This window comes from Vigna umbellata, chromosome 6 (genome assembly GCF_029865625.1).
Source record: "Vigna umbellata cultivar VRB3 chromosome 6, Vumbellata_1.0, whole genome shotgun sequence".
In the NCBI taxonomy this organism is placed as follows: domain Eukaryota; kingdom Viridiplantae; phylum Streptophyta; class Magnoliopsida; order Fabales; family Fabaceae; genus Vigna; species Vigna umbellata.
The window spans coordinates 36,189,970-36,209,777 of NC_142170.1; the positions used below are offsets into that span (position 1 = coordinate 36,189,970).

At 33.4% G+C, this 19,808-nt stretch overlaps 1 protein-coding gene across 1 annotated transcript; it reads left to right on the forward strand.

Moving 5' to 3' along the window:
* Positions 1-5,293: 5,293 nt before the first annotated feature.
* Positions 5,294-10,698, forward strand: LOC124819739 (uncharacterized). Its single transcript, XM_047291307.2, has 2 exons — positions 5,294-5,642; positions 8,094-10,698. The coding sequence occupies exons 1-2, from the start codon at positions 5,636-5,638 to the stop codon at positions 10,175-10,177; spliced, it is 2,091 nt and encodes a 696-aa protein (XP_047147263.2). The 5' UTR covers positions 5,294-5,635; the 3' UTR covers positions 10,178-10,698.
* Positions 10,699-19,808: the final 9,110 nt, after the last annotated feature.

Consider the following 19,808-nt stretch of genomic DNA (forward strand, 5'->3'; position numbering starts at 1 on the left):
TCAAACTATAAGTTCTCAAACAAATATATTTCAATCGTTTAAACAAATTTACTGCAACATTTTGATAAAGCTAGCTCTTAATAAAATAAAGCGTTTGATGACAAGAGCTTTTATAACGGTTAAGATAATCTGCAACTGCAGGGTTTCTAAGAAAAATGTTTAGCAAGATTAAAGCAATAAACACACAATTATTTTTATACTGATTCATTCCACCAAGCTATGTCCAGTTCTATTATAAGACGTCTTAGAGGATTCCACTATAATATTCAACAAGATTACAACTGAGTATTCTCACCTCTCCTGATATTAGATAGTCAATCCATGTAACCCATGTTACTCTGACTAGAACCGAGTTTCACCCACTATTGATTGTGCAATATTCTTCACCACTCTTGGTATCTTTTTGATACACTGTTTAGTTGAGTTTCACCCACTTCTAGTTTCCACTAGACAAACTCGTCTAACTACCGTTTAACCCCACCAAGTTAAGCGTTAAGTGTTTGAATTCTCTTAGAATTTGCAATCAAACATATCGCTTACAAGTCCTTGTACGATTACTCTCGCAAAGAGGATGTGTATACGATACAATTCAATCTAATAGACTTTTTGAGTTTTCTCTCTTCTTACAATAGTAAGCTTATGTTTCTATGAAGCTTGAGAGTATTTTCTTTTTCTTTTAAGCTTTTATTTTCTTCACATATATTTTCTTTTGTGTTTGTGTGCTTATTTTCTTACTCTTTTCTTCGACATTCTTCAATATATAGGCTTCAAGAAAATGTCTTTTAGATAGTATTTTGCTTTGATCTTCGGACTTAGCCTTGTCGTAGGTAGCATCAATTGTTGGTTAAATTCAACTTGTCAGAGCATGCATGCTTTTTCAGTTCTTTATCAAAAGTAAGTTGTGCGAACTTTTTGGTGCAACTTTTAACAGAGAGAACATTATGTGAATGTCTCTAACATCCACTTCTGATTTGTATAGGAGGAAGAAGGTGGATACTTGACATAGGTAATTTGCACATAGTAGAGTAGATATGCATGCAGGTAGATGTCTTTTTTCTTATCACTTTTGTTATTTTTGAATGTTGTGCATTTAATGGCATTCAATGCATGTTTAGAACAACAAAGTCCTTTTCACATTTTCTAGCATTCATGCAATATTTGATCGTTGAAGCATTTGACTAAGATACCAAGTAGTTTATGAAGTTTTCATCGTTGAATGAAAGAAATCGTTTGACACAAGGTATCATCTAGCCTATGTAAGGCTCTTATTGAAAAACGCTTCTTTAAGTTATCTTTGTTTCGTTCGAAAACACGTTAAGCAAGGTGTCTTTCAATATAAGTTTTTGGATCATCATTTAAGACTTTTAGTGTATCTTCCAAAATCATCTTTTGACATTTTATCTATCAAGACATATTGAGAGCTTGTTTGAGCATTTTTTAGCAATGTATAACACGAGTGCATTTAGCAAGACTCTCCCTCACACATTTAATAGGAGGACAGTTTAGTAGTGCATCTCTTCATACACTGGTGTGTTTACTAAAGTTTTTCTCGAAGTATTTAAATTTCACAAAGCTTTTTCATAAATCGCTTATCTTTTAGCTATATTGTTTTTCCAAAGATAACACTCTATCATATGCTCATTTCGTTTATTATTATTTGTTAAACTTCAAAACATACGAGGACGTTTATCATATGCTCAGTTCAGTCTTTATAGACCATCTTGTCTTAATAGGAGCTTATTCTGATATATCTCCATTAATGCACTAACATGTCTTTTAAGAACAAAATCACAATAGAATATTTAAATTCCATATATATATATATATATATCAATTATAATTATCAATCCTAATAATATGTCATCTTAAGACTTAATCTCATAAAAAAACTAATTATATCTAAAGATAACTTGTTAACAACATTTTAAGAAGTTAATCTTAATATAATAATAACTTGTTAACAACATTTGAATTTAAACTAATTTTAACAAATGATAATTTAACAACAAACATTTTGAATCTTAGTTAGAAAAAAATAACAATATTAAGGTTTTTATAGTTGCTTTTAACACATAAAACCAAAGTACAATGATTTATTAGGTTTACATATTATTAGGTTCACTAAGGTGACATGTTAGTTTTTTTATTTCTTGTCTTTTTCATTCTTTCAAGTTTTCTTATTTTAGTTGATATCTACATGTTCCTATAGATGTTATCTTAACATTTAATCTTCATTGAATCATTAAATATTTTCCAAGTCCAAAAGAACTCCATTCACACCCTGCCTTAAGCTTATGAAGAAAGATATGAAATGAAACAAGTTAAATCTAAAAGGGGTTAGATGAAGCTTAAAATGATTTTAGACCTTTTTTTTCAAAAAATACTATATTAAACAAATGGTTTATGGTCAATTGTTTGATATTTGAAAATGATTTTCACAATCAATTTGTGAATGATTTTCAAAGCTAGCAGTAATGTAATAGATGAAGTAAATAAACACTTAATATTTATACTAATTCTATCTTTCATTGGACTACATTCAATTCTCCTTTAGAAATTGTGGGGAGTTCCACTAATCAACTAACGATTACATGTATTTAGTTTAGGACAAGCATATAAAATCAATTTTAATTACCCCTTTATCTTTCTTCAAGATAAAAATAAAATATATAAGTTTTTTTTTTCATTAAGTCACTTATAAATTCTTTTCAGTATTCTTTAACTACCATATTTTATATAACAAAATAGTTGTTCTAAGACATAGAGATAACTCTTAAAAGACAGAATAAGCTTAAAAAAGTAAATGTTTTTCAAATAAAGAACATTCTTTTAATATCATATATATAAGACAATCTATGGTTAGTATTGTTAGAACTTAAGATGAGTGTGATTAGTGTCTTGATCTTCTATTTGTGTGTCATAGTTGTAATAAAAGTTGATAACTTTTTAGTTGACATGATCTTTGTTATACTTAATGTTTAGTATTTCAAAGTAACGCCAGTGCAACACATGTTATGCATTATGGTTATTTTAAGGCTTATTAGTTGTTTCGGTTGTAGGGGCTGAGTCGTCTAATACCTCCACGTCTCCCTCTTCTCGTCTCTCGGTCGTCTGGTTCTCCCTCCTCCCTCTTCAATTTCCTCCTCTGCGTGCGGGTGGAGACCTGTCAAAGATTCTCCGATGCCAAAGTCAATTTGAGAGCAATGGCGTTTTCAATAGAACAATAATAAATGCGTAGTAAATGCAACCTATCTGCCACTCACCCTAGATTTGTATTTATAGTTTTTGCTATGGGCTTGGAATTAGTGAAAAGTTAATCACGGCCCAAATTCAGCCCAATAGCTTTTAGTGACTACTTACCTTAATTTTAATCCTAAACTGGTTAATTAGCGATGTGGTCGGTCGGTCTCCCGAAGTCTAGTCCTACGACCGGCCGGCCCATATAGGCAATCTGGTTAATTGGCGATGTGACCGACCGACTTCATATGAGTTGTTGTTCATCCGGATAGCGAGCGACAAGGTCGCGTAATTGGATCATCATGAACCTACGGACGTCCGGTCTATAGCTGCCCGACCCCTCCTGATGAGGAGCGGCAAGGTAGCGTGATTGGACAATTATGATTATGCGGACGTCCGATCTGTTCGCTGCCCGGTCCCTACTGGTACATTAGTCAATTATAAAATCATAGTCTATCATAGCGTAATCTAAAACAATCCTTTTAGGTTATGAGTTGTAGTTATAGTCTATTATCACTTAGAGACTTTGATTATCCATATAAAATATCAACACAAATACATTTACAATTTTAATACAAATTTTAAATAAAGTTTAATGTAAAATATAAATTTAAATAAATTTAATTTTATTAAAAATATTTAATAAAAATATATTTTAATAAAAATATCATATATAAAAATGAAATTATATTTCAATTAGGAGAGGATGAGATTGTTCAATTTAAAAAAAATAAAATTAAATAGAATCAAAAAATAACAAATACAAATATCAATTTGAAAATAAAATAAATGGCATAAAACTAACTTAACTTGTAATAAAATAATTCTCTTAAAATAAAAGAATTTTAAGAGATTAAAAAATACGACGAACTTAACACATTTAAAGATATTAATATAATACTATAAAAAATAACCTAATCGTTATTTCAAAGATAATATTTAAAGATATTAATATTACGAACAAAAATAACCGTTATTTCAAACATAAAACTCAAGTGAGACCAATAAAAAAAAGAACTGCTTATAATTTTCCAAGAAATACAATAACCAACAGAATATTTTAATTATTATTTTATTATTCTCACATCCTAAGGGTTATATATTTGTATCGTGGGTCAACTTACTTGGTTAAATTTATATCAAACTTCTATAACATAAATGTTACCAAATCAGTGAAATGAATCTTTACTGACACTATACCAAAATCAAATTATAAAAATACAAATATACGAAAAAAAAATTTCATATATACCAAATCAAATAAAGTCATGCACCTGTTTATATCAAACATGGAATAAAAAAAATAAAAGAAAAGAGTGATAAGGATGAAATTTGTATGTAAACGAAAGTGACCCTCCTTCACTACTTACATAGTATATACCAAAGGACAATTAGAGAATATTTTTTTACAATATTTTAACATTGTCTACGTATCATTTTATGATTGGTTTAAAATTATTTCACAGTTAATAATAATCATAAACACCAATATAAATCAATCACAAAATAACACCTAGACAGTATTAAAATGTTGTCAAAAAAATGTTTTCAAAGTATCATTATTCTATACCAAAAACAAATCACGATTCAGAGCTATCTCTTTTCTTTCCAATGGCCGGCCACTTCTTTTTTTTTTTTTTTTTAACTTAGGGGTCCAATTCTTTCACCAGAAAGCAACCCTTCTCTTTCACCCTTTGGAACCCTTAACCTAAAATTAATCCCCAAAATTCACAACAAAAAACAAAACGTCTCTTTCATCATTTCCTTCACCAAACAAACTAATTCCCATTTTATTAAAGTAACGCCCCATACAAAGAAAAGAAAAACATGAGTCTTTCGACCCTAACACCTATGACCTCAATTAAAAAACATAGAGCGAAGGGAATAGTTTATCAACAAAGGGAATGATAATTAATAATCATTATTTATTAATTACACGCATTTATTTGTACTTTAATAAATTACTATTGTTATTATTATTTTTCATGGTGATGATGATGATGAAATAAGAAGCAACCACCAATGGGTGATGCCCGTGTTGTGTATATTGTACAGTTCACACAGCACAAAAGTAACACACGCATGAACGAACTGAAAAAGTGAAAAGCTCAAATAATAAAATGACAAAAACAAAAGCAAAGCATTAGCATAGTTTGTGTTTTTGCCATGGTTCCCCAAATTCAAGTGAAAAGCAGCACCAGGATCACCAATTCAACGACCTGCTGGATCAGCCACCAACACGGTTCGATCTGCATCTTCCTCTGCTAAGCCACGCTCCTCATCATAACCCAAAGAGAAAATTTTTAAAGTTATATATATAATTAGAGAGAAAAGAGAGAGAGAGAGGGGGGGAAAGATCTGAAAGCTTTGTTGTACACAGTTATAACACTGAAAAAAAATGCAAGGTAAAGTTCAACACCGTTCCTTCTTCTTCTTCTTCTTTACTTCCTTTTTGTTTTTCTGAACCCTAAATTTTCTCTCATTTGACTCTACTTTGACTCCAATTCGTTTGCTCTTTGCTGAGACTGACTCTGCTCACTCCACATTATTTTCTGTTCGTTTTTCTTTTATTATGTTTTTCTTTTGGGGTTTGTGTGGGTGTGGGTGGGTGGGGGTGTTTGAATTGTGTCTGTGGTCTCATTGCATGAGTTAATTATTCGAATAGAAACTTCTGTGGGCGTGTGGGAATTCTTAAATTTGAGAAATTGGCGATGCAATTCAACTCTGCGAAAGGGGAAGTTTAGGAATTTGGAGTTGGGGGGTTGCGATTGTGTTTCTCTCTGAGTTTTGTTGGATTTGGGTGATTCTGTTAGTTTGCGGCAGTTGTAGCAATGGTGACGTTGGGTTGTTCTTCTCAAAGGCTTAAACTTTATGAACATGGCTCATTTCTTCTTCAGTAACTCGATATGAATGGTCGCATCTAAAAAGGCCTGTAGACTTTGAGCTTACGCTGATGCATTAGGCTTTTGGGGAAGTCCAAGTTGCGGTCATTGGTGGTCTAACTTAAAACTTCAATTTTACTTCGTCTATGTATAGTAGGGTTTTAGTTGTAGTGATTTAGTAGATCAACACATTTGTTTTTTTTTCTTCTTTTTTTGGCCTCTAAGACATCCAGCTGATATATGGCTTGAATTTGCTAATGAATGGCTTTTTTTCCTTGACAAGGATGTAATAGTTACAGATTGTGAGATGTGTGCAAGCATGTGCCTGCCTTGATGTGCTTGTTTGAGATAGAACCGGCAGTGAAATGGATAAATGGAGTAATTTGTTTTTCTTGACACTGAAGAATTAGGTAAACAGGGTACAAAACTGGTTAATGCTGTGAATTTTGCTGTATTAAGCCTGTGAATCAATTTTCGTGTCTCAGTGCACAGGAACTGAGCTAGATAGAGCGATGTGAAAACTTTAATGGTGAGGAGGACCTTATATGTAGTGAGGATTTCTGTTTATTGTGGGAAATGAGGGCTATAAGTTTAGACCAAGCACTGATATTCTTGATTAAAAAATAGTTTCTTGTCACATGACCACTTAAAAAAGTCAATGTACATTTTTTTAATCTTGACCATTTATATGTGGTTACATGGTTATAGATTTAGATGCAACGCCTTCACTCATGCTTATCTTTTATTATAAGCGGTAGTTGGGATGGTAATTTTTTATTCTTAATTAATAATGGGGTGATAGAATGACATTTTTACTTTTTGAAAGAATGTTTCTAGATAAGTAGATCTTCAACAATTATCCCATTTCTCCTTGTCTTTATCTTTACGGAAGTGGCTTAAGCATTAGCAGAGATTTGGCTACACCGAATGTAAGAACACCATCTTTACCTGTGATTCTGAACTGTAAGCAAGGTTGAAGGAGAATTTGAGATCTCCCTTTTGACATTAATGTGAAAGAAAGCATATACTTTGGGACCAACAAATTGCAGCCTTGTATCTTGGACCCAGTAGTTAAGAGGACAACCTAAAATATGTTTGCACTGCTTATAGGTGCTTGAGTACGGGTGTCTAGCTGTAATGAAATGTGATTTTCTTAAGCTAGAAAAAATGATTGTTTTGGGAAGACTGGTCCTGATTTTATTATGTTCTGTTACTTGGGCTTGTAGACCATGTGAAGTGGTGAGAGCTTTTGAAAGTATAGACAGCAAAAATATGGTCCTCTGATGTGTACCCTGTGCAACATATGATGGATCAACCTTAGGTGGGGAAGAAACTGGAGATAACTGTTAGTAAAGCTAGGACCTTGATATTGGATGCATTAATTGGACTAAGAATAAAGGCTATGAAACTTCCTTATTATTGTGCGGTTTAGGTAATTGTATTTCGGCCAGAGTGGAACAGCATCACGGTTTAACCTCTTACTTAGGAAATTCATATTAGATAAACTGATATGTTAAAACTGACCGTACAATAAAAGGGGTATTATTTGTCAACCGACCTGTCAAAAACTAAGTAGCATTGTTTTAAACTACACCCCTACCGGAAAAAAAACTCTCAAAACTGTTTTCGTCAAGAGTGATTTTGAGCTATTAAAATGAAATCCTCCTGAAGGAATCTCTCAAGGAAGGATGGGTCATGCTTGATCACTTTGATCTCACCTCAATAAATAATACGGTGGTTGTGAGCTTCCACATCTAGTCATAAGTGAATATGCCATATTTTTCAGTTTTATATGTTGAATTTCGACTGTCAATCTGTCAGTCTATGCATTACTTTTTATCTCGGAATTTTTAAATCATGTGAGAATTATTGCTGACTTTTGAACTTCAACTAATGAATGCATGATTTTGCCATCCTTATGTAAAAGAGAACAATAGTTATTGTAATATTAATGAACTTAGATATTTGTTACAGGTAGATCCCCAGACCAGGAATCAGTAGGGTCTGGGACAAAGAGATCCAGTGTATCATCTGGGGGTAGGCCTCGGAATCAGCAGTTCTTCTATAAGTTTGTTGATAGTGACAGCTTGACTGCAAAACTTGTAGATTGGTTTGGATCTGTAACAGAAGACTGTGCATTGAAACAGCAGGCATTTGATGTTCCATTTGAGTTGGTTGAACTTCAAAAATTTGATTATGCATTGGAAGGGATTTCATTTCAGCAGCTGACACGCATGCCCAATGCTGTTCACGCTTCTACATCCGATGCTTTAGAAGCAACAGCTTATCTCGCCATTGAAGATTTTTTACATGCAGGTATAAAAGGCTTGTGGGAGGCATTTTGGAGTCAAGATGAGCCCATGCCTTTTTCTGTGGCTTGTCTGTATAATTCCAACATGAAGTTTTATCAGGCTGAACAGGCTATTGCCAATGGAAGGCTTGGAGGTCTTTGTGGTACTGGTATATTGCTCAATAATTCTCGACATCCTCATGGAAAATGGGATCATGTCCTTGAATTGGCACTTCTAAGGCCTGATATTGGAGGCCATGCTGTTGGCAGTGATCGTCAGCCTTCTCCATCAGTTCTTGGAGAAGCTCTATTTTATGCTCTTCGAATGCTATTGGCAAGGAGTTTAAGTAGACTGAGCTTCTTTCCAGATCCATGCACAGTGTTTGTTCTTCTAGTTGATTCTCAATATGGGGGAGTTGTTAAGGTTGAAGGAGATGTAAATAAGCTCAAATTTGACCTGAATAATGTTTATGAATGTGCTGCTGAATGGGTAAAAAATCATTCTAGAATTTCTGTTTCCCCAATTGATAGGATCTGGAACAAACTTGGAAATGCAAATTGGGGAGATATTGGTGCGCTACAGGTACTATTTGCAACCTTCCACTGTATAATGCAATTTGCCGGAATGCCCAAGCACTCTGTTGAGGATTTAGCTGCTGATCATAGTTCACGTCTCCAAACAAGAAGAGTTGAGAGGCAGTTAGGAGATAGCAGCGTAAATGGAAATGGTGTATATCGATACCAACAACGTAGTGTTTCCCCTGAAATTGTTGAAGTTGAGGATGATTTAGTTAAAGTTGATTCCAAGGAGTCTATGATATCAGAAGGAACCATATTATGGCTGGAGGATTCAGATTGGCAAAAGGGTTATCAGATTAAGGAGGTAATCAACACTGGTGAATTGACATACTTCATTGCATCCCATGTTGAAGACCAAGGAAAAAATCTGTTCCTATATGTGGGCTCTCATCCGTCCCAGCTGGAACCAGCATGGGAAGATATGAATCTATGGTATCAAGTTCAGAGGCAGACCAAAGTATTGACAATAATGAAGCAGAAAGGTCTTTCAAGCAAATATCTGCCTCAATTGAGTGCCTCTGGTAGGATCATACACCCAGGTCATTGTCGCCGACCCAGTTCTGGTGGAAATTGTGACCACCCGTGGTGTGGGACCCCTGTTCTTGTAACCAGTCCAGTTGGTGAGACAGTAGCTGAAATGGTACGCAATGGTCAATTTGGTTCAGAGGAAGCTATCAGATGTTGCCACGATTGCTTATCAGCGCTTTCAGCTGTTGCTTCTGCTGGAATTCGGCATGGAGACATCAGGCCGGAGAATGTGATATGTGTAAAGTCTGGCGTGAGGCACCCTTATTTTGTTCTTATTGGATGGGGTCATGCCATTCTTGAAGATAGAGATCGTCCGGCTATGAACCTTCATTTCTCATCTACTTATGCACTTCAAGAAGGAAAGCTATGCTCTGCTTCAGATGCTGAAAGCCTAGTTTATATGCTTTATTATTCATGTGGTGGAGTTTTCCCGGATCTAGATTCCGTAGAGGGAGCTCTACTATGGAGGGAGACATCTTGGTCAAGGAGATTAATTCAGCAGAAGCTGGGTGATATTTCCACAGTGCTGAAAGCTTTTGCTGATTATGTTGATAGTCTATGTGGGACACCTTATCCTATGGATTATGAAATATGGCTGAGAAGGTTGAGGCGAAATATTCATGAAGATGATCATGGAAAGGAAATTGATGCAACAGGCTAGGCTTTCAAACTGGGTCCAATGTCCGAAATGGAAACCCTTCGTCTTAACGTGTTTCTCATTGCAATGCTTGGACTTTTGGGTGGTAAATAAAACATGGAAGTCATTGGTTTGATCTCTGGTGCTCATGCATTTATATACCAAGAACGATTTATTTGAGGAATGGTTAGTGCATTCCATGAAATGAGCATGTCATGATTGCTCATGTCGGTCTGCTGTATCCTCCATAAATCTTGAGACTTGATTGGTGCCATCTTTGGGTTTACGAAGAATAATCATTCCTTCATTTTGAGGTGCCAAAACATGACTTTAACAGCTTTCTTTCCATTTCATTTTTCTGGTGATGAGTTTCTAATCAAAGTAATCAATCTGTATTGATAACATCATTCGTTTGTAAAGATAAAAAGGTCTTTTTAGAATGCTTGGTGTTTGTGCAGTTGCTTGGCTCCTGGCTATTCTGAACGGTACAAACTGCACATGACATGTAAACCTATTCTGTAAATGTGTTGTTTTTCTTGTGTTCATTGGGTTTCTTTTTCACTTTTGATTTTCTGTCTCTAATTTGTTTCCATTTCCCATATATGTGCTTTAAGCCTTCAACTTCATGAGGAAAAGGGATGTTGTAGTTGTTTTTATCACCATCTAAACTGTCCATTTGTTGTGGGATAGACTGAGAACATCATCGTAGAACCTTGGAGAAAGAAACAACTATTTATATATCAGATGCGCTACCTTACATCCATCTTCATTCGGTGTTCGTATGAAATTCCTTTACGGCAGCTAAAGTTTCATGCCTCAGGGTCTGGTAGGTGAAATTCAGTGTTGTTTACATTGTGATAAGTTAACTGACACCTTATTAATAACATACAAACTAACACCTTTGTTTCTATTTTTCTTCGTGTATGTAAGAATAGGAATTTGACTTCGAATAAAAATCACTTGTGTTATTTAAAATCATGAAAACATTAGAGCTTTCTGTGTGATGATCGTGTGTTCCATAATTTCAATTAGTTGCTTGGGCTTTGGCTATCAGTATCTAACTTGCTAGTTATATATATTTTATAAACTAAATGAAAAAGGATACTTCATTAAGGAGCAGAGTGAAGAGTGAGTTACAATTAGATTTGGAAATCTGTTTTAGAGTGAGATATTTACATTCTAAAATGAGTAGTCACAGTGCCACATATGCATATATCTTCATCTACGTACATTTGTAGTCTTCGCTCTACCTACTGTTTTAATGCTTTTGAAGAATGTTTATTCGGGGAGAAGACTGTTTTCGAAGAGTGAAACAAAAGAAAATTAAGGCTATTTCTTCCTTGACTCTATCAAATTTCTTCCTACACCCTATCACTTCCGGAATTTATTTTTCGGAACTAAATAAAAAATTCTGGAAATTCATTTCTGGAAAGCAATCACTCCTCATGTCATACCTTCTCCCTTACTTCTAAGAGAAAGTCTAAGTGTGTTGTCAGACACACGCTGCTTATTTTCTATTTCATTGCAGTGTTGTCACCTAGTTGATGATTCTCCAATTTCAATCGGATCATGGAATCAATACCATGGGTGAGGCTATATGGGATTTCTTTGGTGGTAGATTAAGGCATGCATTGATATGCCCATAGTATTTCCAGCAATTCTTCAGCCAATTTCCTTTGGCCTGGAAGACTTTATTAGCTATATCTTCTTATCCATGAGCCTTGGAATGCTCTATTGAACTCGTAATATGTCGGATATGAGGCCCTTGATAGAACTTGGCAAGGTTCTTGTCAATAAATTGTCTTTCATTATCTGTGATAATGGTGTGTGGGACATAAAATCTGCAAACTAAGTTTTTCATACGAACCTTTGCACTTGTTGTGTTGCGATTGTTATGAGAGGCTCGACCTCTATTCATATTTTTCATAACTTTTTCTTGGCTCTTTTGGTACTTTTTTTTATAGCTTTTTCTTTTGATATATGGAAACTTCTTTTTCAAGCATAAACCATGACCACTACACGTCACAAAACATTTTATATATTTCTTTTGAAAGTTCAAAAAGAACAAGAAGCACAAAATGGAAAGAAACCAGAATAAAAAAAATAGAACATGAAACTCAAAAAAACATTAAAAAAACTTAACTCTAAGAACTTTCCAAAGAACTAATGACAGGTGTGAACTAAAAAATACAAAATAAAAGCACTCAAATGGATGTATATGGTGCAGTTTTGAAATCAAACTTAAACATATATTTTTGTGATTTTTTCATAAGCTAATACAAGAAATGACATATAATGGACTAAACATAACTTTAGACAACATATAATGATTTAAAAATGAAAATGACCCACATAACATGTGATGACCAAATGACAATATGAAAAAAGACAAAAAAATATAAAAGTACACAAACAACACATATATAGAAACTTAAGGTAAAAACTAATGGTTCAAAGGAAAGAACAAAGTAGAACCATGAACACAAAATATAAAGTGTTGGAAAAACAAGACAAGCAAGGAAGCAAATATGACAACACATATATGGAAGAAAATAAGATAACCAATGACCAAGAAACTTAGCTCTTATAGAATTAAAGCTTTTGGTATCAAATGGTAGCCTCCTCCTTAAGTTAGAATGCATGAAGATGAGCCAATGAAGGTGAGTGCGCAGAAGCAATATGCAATGAGGGTTATATGGTAGGGGTGCTCTCAGTTTAGATGTTAAAAGGGTGAGAATTGTTGTGTTTGGTGTTCTTAAGAGATGTTGGGCCAACTTTTAAGGAAGGTGGCTAGAGGAAACTACATGAGATGTTTTAGCCATGACTTTTGAGACAAGTATGATTACACAATAATAAAAGTTTGCATTTTCAATGATGAAGGCCATTTTTAGTTTGTCTTTTTGGGTTCATTGGTATCTCGTTGCACCTTGATACATGTCCAAAAAACTATGGTATAACCTACTACTCCATCTACCATGCAATCAATGTTAGGTAGGGGATATGCATCCTTCAGGTAGAATTTATTTAAGTTCGTATAGTCTATACACATGCATCATTTGTTGTTGGTTTTGCGAACTAAGACTATATCTCTTATCCACGTTGTGTAACGTGCTTCTTGGATAAAACTAGCTTGTAAGAGTTTTTCCACATCTACTTTTGCAACTTTTCTTTTCTCCTCCCTTAGTTTCCTCTTCTTTTGGACCATAGTCTTGGCCTCTTGGACAATTGACAACATGTGACATGTTATACTAGGATGTATGTTGGGTAAGTCTATAGTTACCCAAGCAAATGATCTGACTTTATCCTTCAGAATGATAGTCAATGTTTCCTCATATTGTCCTCGGAGAGTGGTACCAATCTTTAAAGACTTTCCTGTCATTATTGGAATGGGTTTGGTATCCCCAACTGGATTGTTGCAATTCAAATCTTCGACTCTTGGGTCTAGATCCTCTAACTTGTGCTCTTTTTGGAAAACAACTTTCTGTAGAGGAATGTTGTACTTATGTTGTGGGGAGTTGCAACCTGTAGCATTCTCGTGATGTTTTTTGATCTACATGAATTGTGTTAAGGATATACTTTGATTAATGGTAAAAACATTAATAATAATTAATCAAGAATGTACTTTGATTAATTGACTTTTTACTTGGCTAGGAGGTAATAAAATTTAATTAAAAATGTACTTTGGTTGAATATATTATAAATAATGGAAAATGATATTGCTTTTAATTGATAACTACTTTGGTTATCAGTGAGAATTCTAGCAAATTAATTAAAAATTTATTTTAATTAATTTTAAATAAAAAAAATAATCAATTGAATAATAATATGTAGATAACCAATGATGAATCCAATTTGAAAAAAATAGCATAATTAGCCTCATTTTAAAGTCTTTTAATAATTTGTTATTTCATTCATTGTTATTAAATTCACATTTATGTCACTCTTAAATATCAATTCTATTAGGTAGATTTTTACTTTTGCATTGTGTTTTATTAACCTGTCGTGTAAAGAAGAATAAATTATTAAAAAAACTCATATTTGTTGGGACACGACTCATGGTAAACTTAACCTTATCTAGTTTGTTAACTACTAACTTGACAATACTGAAGTTGCCTTGATCAAGTAGTGATAATTTTGTAGTGTGGAAAATGCATCACTTACCTTGATTTAGGATTTTCTAATTTATTTAATTATCCTTAATTTGTTTTATATATGTATCTATTTTTTCCTAATGCTTACATGGATCTGTATTGTAAGATTGATTTATGCTTCTTCAACCTTTTGGTGTAGGTTGACTGTTCAACAATACATACATAAAACAATCAATTAATGTTAGCACATATTTCATTATATTTTATTTGTGCCAATCTTTCACAAATGATACTATTTATTTTAATATATGATCTTAGCAACACTTAGACTAACACGTTGAGATGACAGTTTTGATACATTTTATTAAACATTTTACCAATACAAAACACCAGTGCTGTCAAAACAGGCCACTCGGCCTGGCCCACCACGAGTTGGTTACTTAGTGAATCAACCTACCTTGGCTCATTTCTTAGTGAGGTAGAAAAATTCAAACCTGGCTCGACCCACCACGGGTTGGTGGGTTAAATGGGTTGGCTCACTAGTTCACTTAATTAATTTTTTTTTAAATAAAAAAATTCAAACTTTTTGTAATTCAAATCTAAATAAATTTCACTCCCAAAATGATGTTAAACTCAAGACAATTCAAAATAATAATAAAAATACAATACAATCCATGTATAATGTGTCAGATGGTAGTTTTTAGGGTTTCATAAGATAATAAATTAATAAAATAAAATTAGGTGGGTTGGTGAGTCAACCCGGCTCACCAATGATTCAACCCGGATTAGTCGGGTTTAAATGAGTCGGATTGAAAATTGACCTGCATAAAAAACAAAATACATTTTTTTCAAACCCAATCTTGCTCAAACCCGTGATGGATCAGGTTGGCCTGCTGGTTATAACCCATTTTAACAGTTCTACAAAACACTATCACTACAACCATATACTCCTAACTAGAAAGAAGGAAAGTGAAAATAAATTAAATTAAAAGTTTAATTAAGTTTTAAATATATGATAAATTAAGTTTCAACCATAAACTCCTAATTAGAAAAAAAGAATATAAGTAAAAATTAATTAAATTAAAAACTTAATTAAGTTTTTAATTGAATTCTTCGTCTTTTTGTTTATTTAATACTTTTTTTAATGGTTTAAATCCTTTAGTTGTCCCTATTTTTGTGAGTTTTTCCCATTTTGATCCCCTATTTTTTAGAATTTCCAATTGAGTCTTTAAAAGTGCTAATTTGAATCAATTGAACCCCTACCATTAAATTTACTTAACGGGGTTAAGTTTTTGCACAGGTGGGAGGTTGATGTGTCAATTTTGTAAAACGTGGCATAAGCTAAGTGTTACGTGGAATGTCCTAAGTTTAACTTGAAAAATATTTGATTAAAAATATAATAAAAAAAATTATCCTCCATTACAAGCACCACCCAGAAATCCTCTTCCCAGAGAGACAACAAAGAGAGACCCAACAGATAGAGAAGAAAGAAGCAATGGGTAAAGAAAAGTGGAAATGGTGGTTGGAGCGCCAGTGGTGGATGCACGGTTCGGCGTTTCTCGCGATTTGGTGAACCCGTTTTGGAAGAGGAAGGGAACGGGCCGACGACGCTTCCGATCAGCTCATCTTTCTCAACCAAGGTAGTTTCTCCTTGTTGTGACATTAACGGAGGGATCCACGAGCGGAGGAGGCGAGGCGGTGACATTAACGGCCGTTGTAATGGCGGCGGTGGCCAAAGGAGGAACCTGTTCGCCGCCTTCCATTGAGGAGAGAAGAAACTCTCCCGCCTTATATTCCGGTCTTTTCTGTCTCGACAGACAATTTGTTCTCTCTTCCAAAATTAATCTAAAATTCTAAAATTGCAGCAAAGAAAAAAACATGAAATAGAGAGGGAGAGAAAGAAAGAGAGACAAGCACTGAAGAGAGAGAAAACAATTTTACAAGGGTTAAAGGCATTGTGTTTGTAGACAGAGAGGAGTGAGAGGGAACCTGTGGTGGTCGTGATTTTGGGGATTTTTGGCGAAGCCCCTATGTATTTTTGTGAAGGAGCAACATCAATGGCGTTTTCTAGAAATAAGCAACAACAATTCAGTTATTTTCTGAAAAGTAATTTTTTATTAAAACCAGCCAAAATGAGGGTTTTTCTGGATCTGAAATATTCACATCACATCTTTGACACGTTCAAAAAGTAAGGATTTTAAACAAAATAACACTGCGCTGTATACGATAATCCAATCCCAAAATTGGTCACCATTGCCACAAGATGTACACCAAACACAGTAGATTGGGCTAATTTATGATATCACTTTGAACGATGAAACAACAAAATCAACTAAAAAATAAAGAAAAGAAAACTTGTTTTTATCATAAACCAAATTCATTGTGTTTTATTACAGTAAGAATTATCAGAGCACACAAACTTTTTTAAGAAAAAAAAAACAACACAAAAAAAAAATAGGAAGTAAACAACAACATTGGATGATTCACAGGAAGAAGAAACACCAACAGTAAGAATTACCCGAAAATTCTATTATTAAATCTCATTTCACAAACCCTATTATTAAAGTCTAATCTTTTAAGAAATGCCACGTATAAAGCTTGCAGCATGTCACGTCTAAATAAATTACCACATCAATCTTCCACTTCATCAAAAACTTAACTCCGTTAACCAAATTTAATGGTAGGGATTCAATTGATTTAAATTAGCACTTTTTAGGACTCAATTGAAAATTCCAAAAAATAGGAGATCAAAATGGGAAAAATCTACAAGGGACAACTAAAGAGTTTAAACTTTTTTAATTGAATCCCTACTATTTAATTTTTCAGTTAAATGGGTGACATGATTCTTATCATGCCTTATCACATTGCTTAATTATTTCCATATATAATTTTCTGTTAATATTAAACGACTTCATTTGCGACTAACATAACATATGACTTTTATTATTGGATTACGGCAACATGAAACCAAGAGAAAAAGAAAATGAAAACATTAATACGGTGTTGGAAGACTACAAATATCCGTCCAGAAAATCCTCTGCCACCAAAAAACCCTCTTTGACTTGCATGTTTATCTGAATATCAAAGTCCTCTTTTGCATGACCTAATGTTTGATTATGGATTACGATACACAACTCAATTAAAAAATAAAATATAATACTCAACAGAATAAAAAATATAATAAAAACTCAATTAAAAAACTTGAATCTTAATTAAGCCTACATTAAAAAAACATAAAACAAATAAACACTCATTTCCAAATATTAGACTAGAAATGACTACCTATGATTGCTCAATGATTTTTGCCTTAAAATTGGTGAACCCAAACTCAAACACGTTCACCGTTGAAAAAGCCATGAAATGAAATCTCAATCCTAAATCATGAAAGAAAAATGTTACTTTCCTCAAACTATTTTTCTCTTTAAATTGGTTAAACAAATCTCCAATACCCATCTAAAATAGATGTGCATTTGTTGAGGCAAAAACTATAATCAGAAAGCTCCTCCTATTTTTAGATTAAAAAGTTATTTAAAAGTCATGTGCCATGCTTCAACATTATTAGATGAATAAACTTTGTTAATTGGATGGCGATAGTGTAACTAAAACGCAATTTCTAACTCATGCAATTTCTTAAACTTCATAGCAGATTTCTGTAATTTCCTCTTGCTATTTACTTTAAGTAAACTTGACAATAATATCATATTTCAATAATCCAATACCACTGCTTGGAATAAATTGCTTGTTTTAGTTGGATTGAGTAAAGTCTATTTTATTTTTTATAAATAAAGCTTAATTATATTTTCTGAGATACCATCTGCACAAAATTTATTTTTAAAAAAACTATCCTGTCACTAGTGCAGAAAAGACTTTTAACGTCATCCTTTAGACGTTTGACCTTCAAATATCCAACGCAAAAAATGACCGGTGACATTTTTTGTAAATAAAACAACTATTTAGACGTCGGCTATGGAGAGTCCGACGTCTAAATACTCATATATGTCGGCTCCCCCAATTAGACGCCAAAACTAAATGGAAAACATAATAAAAAATAATTTTTTATTCTATTTAGACGTGTGTTAATTGGGGGAACCAACGTCTAAATCCTAAACCCAGAAATTTAAAAAGTCACTTTTTGACTCCACTTCGACGTCTGATCCTGCCACTCCAACTTCTAAAGCACTTTAGACGTCTGTTAATTGGGGAACCGACGCCTAAATCCTAAACCCAGAAATTTAAAAAGTCACCTTTTGACTCTATTTAGACGTCTGATCCCGCCACTCCGACTTCTAAGGCCCTTTAGACATCTATTATTGGGGAACCGACGTCTAAATTTCGGCATTAAAGCATCGTGAACGCGAGACAGCCGTTACGTGCACTCATTGTTCATCATCTTCGTCGCGTTTTCTTTCTACGGGTTACGCTTTTCAGGTTCGTTTTCTCACTTTTGCACCGTTTTAAATTAATTTTACTCTGATTACATCACTCTTTGATGCATTATCTTTCATTTGAACCGATTAAAATGCGTTTTCGTTGGGTTTTGGTGCAGTTATTATCGTGTCCTTGGGCGGCGTTCTTTGGCGGCGATTTCTTGCGTTTTGTACTCCTCAAATTCCCTCCACTACGTTTTTGAAACCATCCAATAAAAAAATGTACAATACATTCTCTTCAACTAAAATATAAAGTTGTAAACTCGAATCACCATGAGTCAGGAGCACCTCAGAGACGTCTGACCTATATGAATCGGACGTTTATATAGACGTCTGACCTATATAGACGTCAGACCTAGGTTTGACGTCTCATTAACGTCACCCATATAGACGTTGGACAGAGATGAGGCGTTAAAAACCCACAATAACATACATCTAAAGTCTTTTCTAGACTAAGGGTGTGGATACCAATATCATAAAATACTACTTTTTCTCTATTATTGGTTGAGACAATTAATTAGTGCAACACATATATTTAAGGTAGTTATTATTATAAAAGTCAACAAATCTATTAGACTTAATTTATTAAAGTCAATATCACCGGAAACAATTCTTTTAGTAAATTTATTGATTTTTACGATAATGACCTCAAAAATCATAAATGACATTATATGAAATGTATGTTGTGGTAAATTCAATTTTATACATAAAAAACTGAAAAGATAGAAAAAAATGTTTTTGAGCGATTCTGATAATTTTTTTGAGTTATTCTGTTATGTACGTATAATGTGTCTAATATTTATCAATTTGATATACGACTAGTTTATGAGAACCCTGGACTATCTATGATAAAAATTATTTTTTCAATCACCTTTATCGACGAAAATTAGAAAGAAACTTTATGTCAAATATTTCGGTAAAAGTATTACTCTAATGTTGTAGTTATAATTATTGTAATTAAATATAAAAAAATACTTTTTTTTTCTAATTTTTGATATTTAATTACAATTTATTCGAATTATATTTAATTTAGTTTGACTGTTTGAATGTTGGTTAGAAATTGACGTAGATGTTCCATAAGATCGAGAGAAGTTTAGTTTTTTCTTTTCTTTTCCGAGTCTCAAGCGACTATTTTCC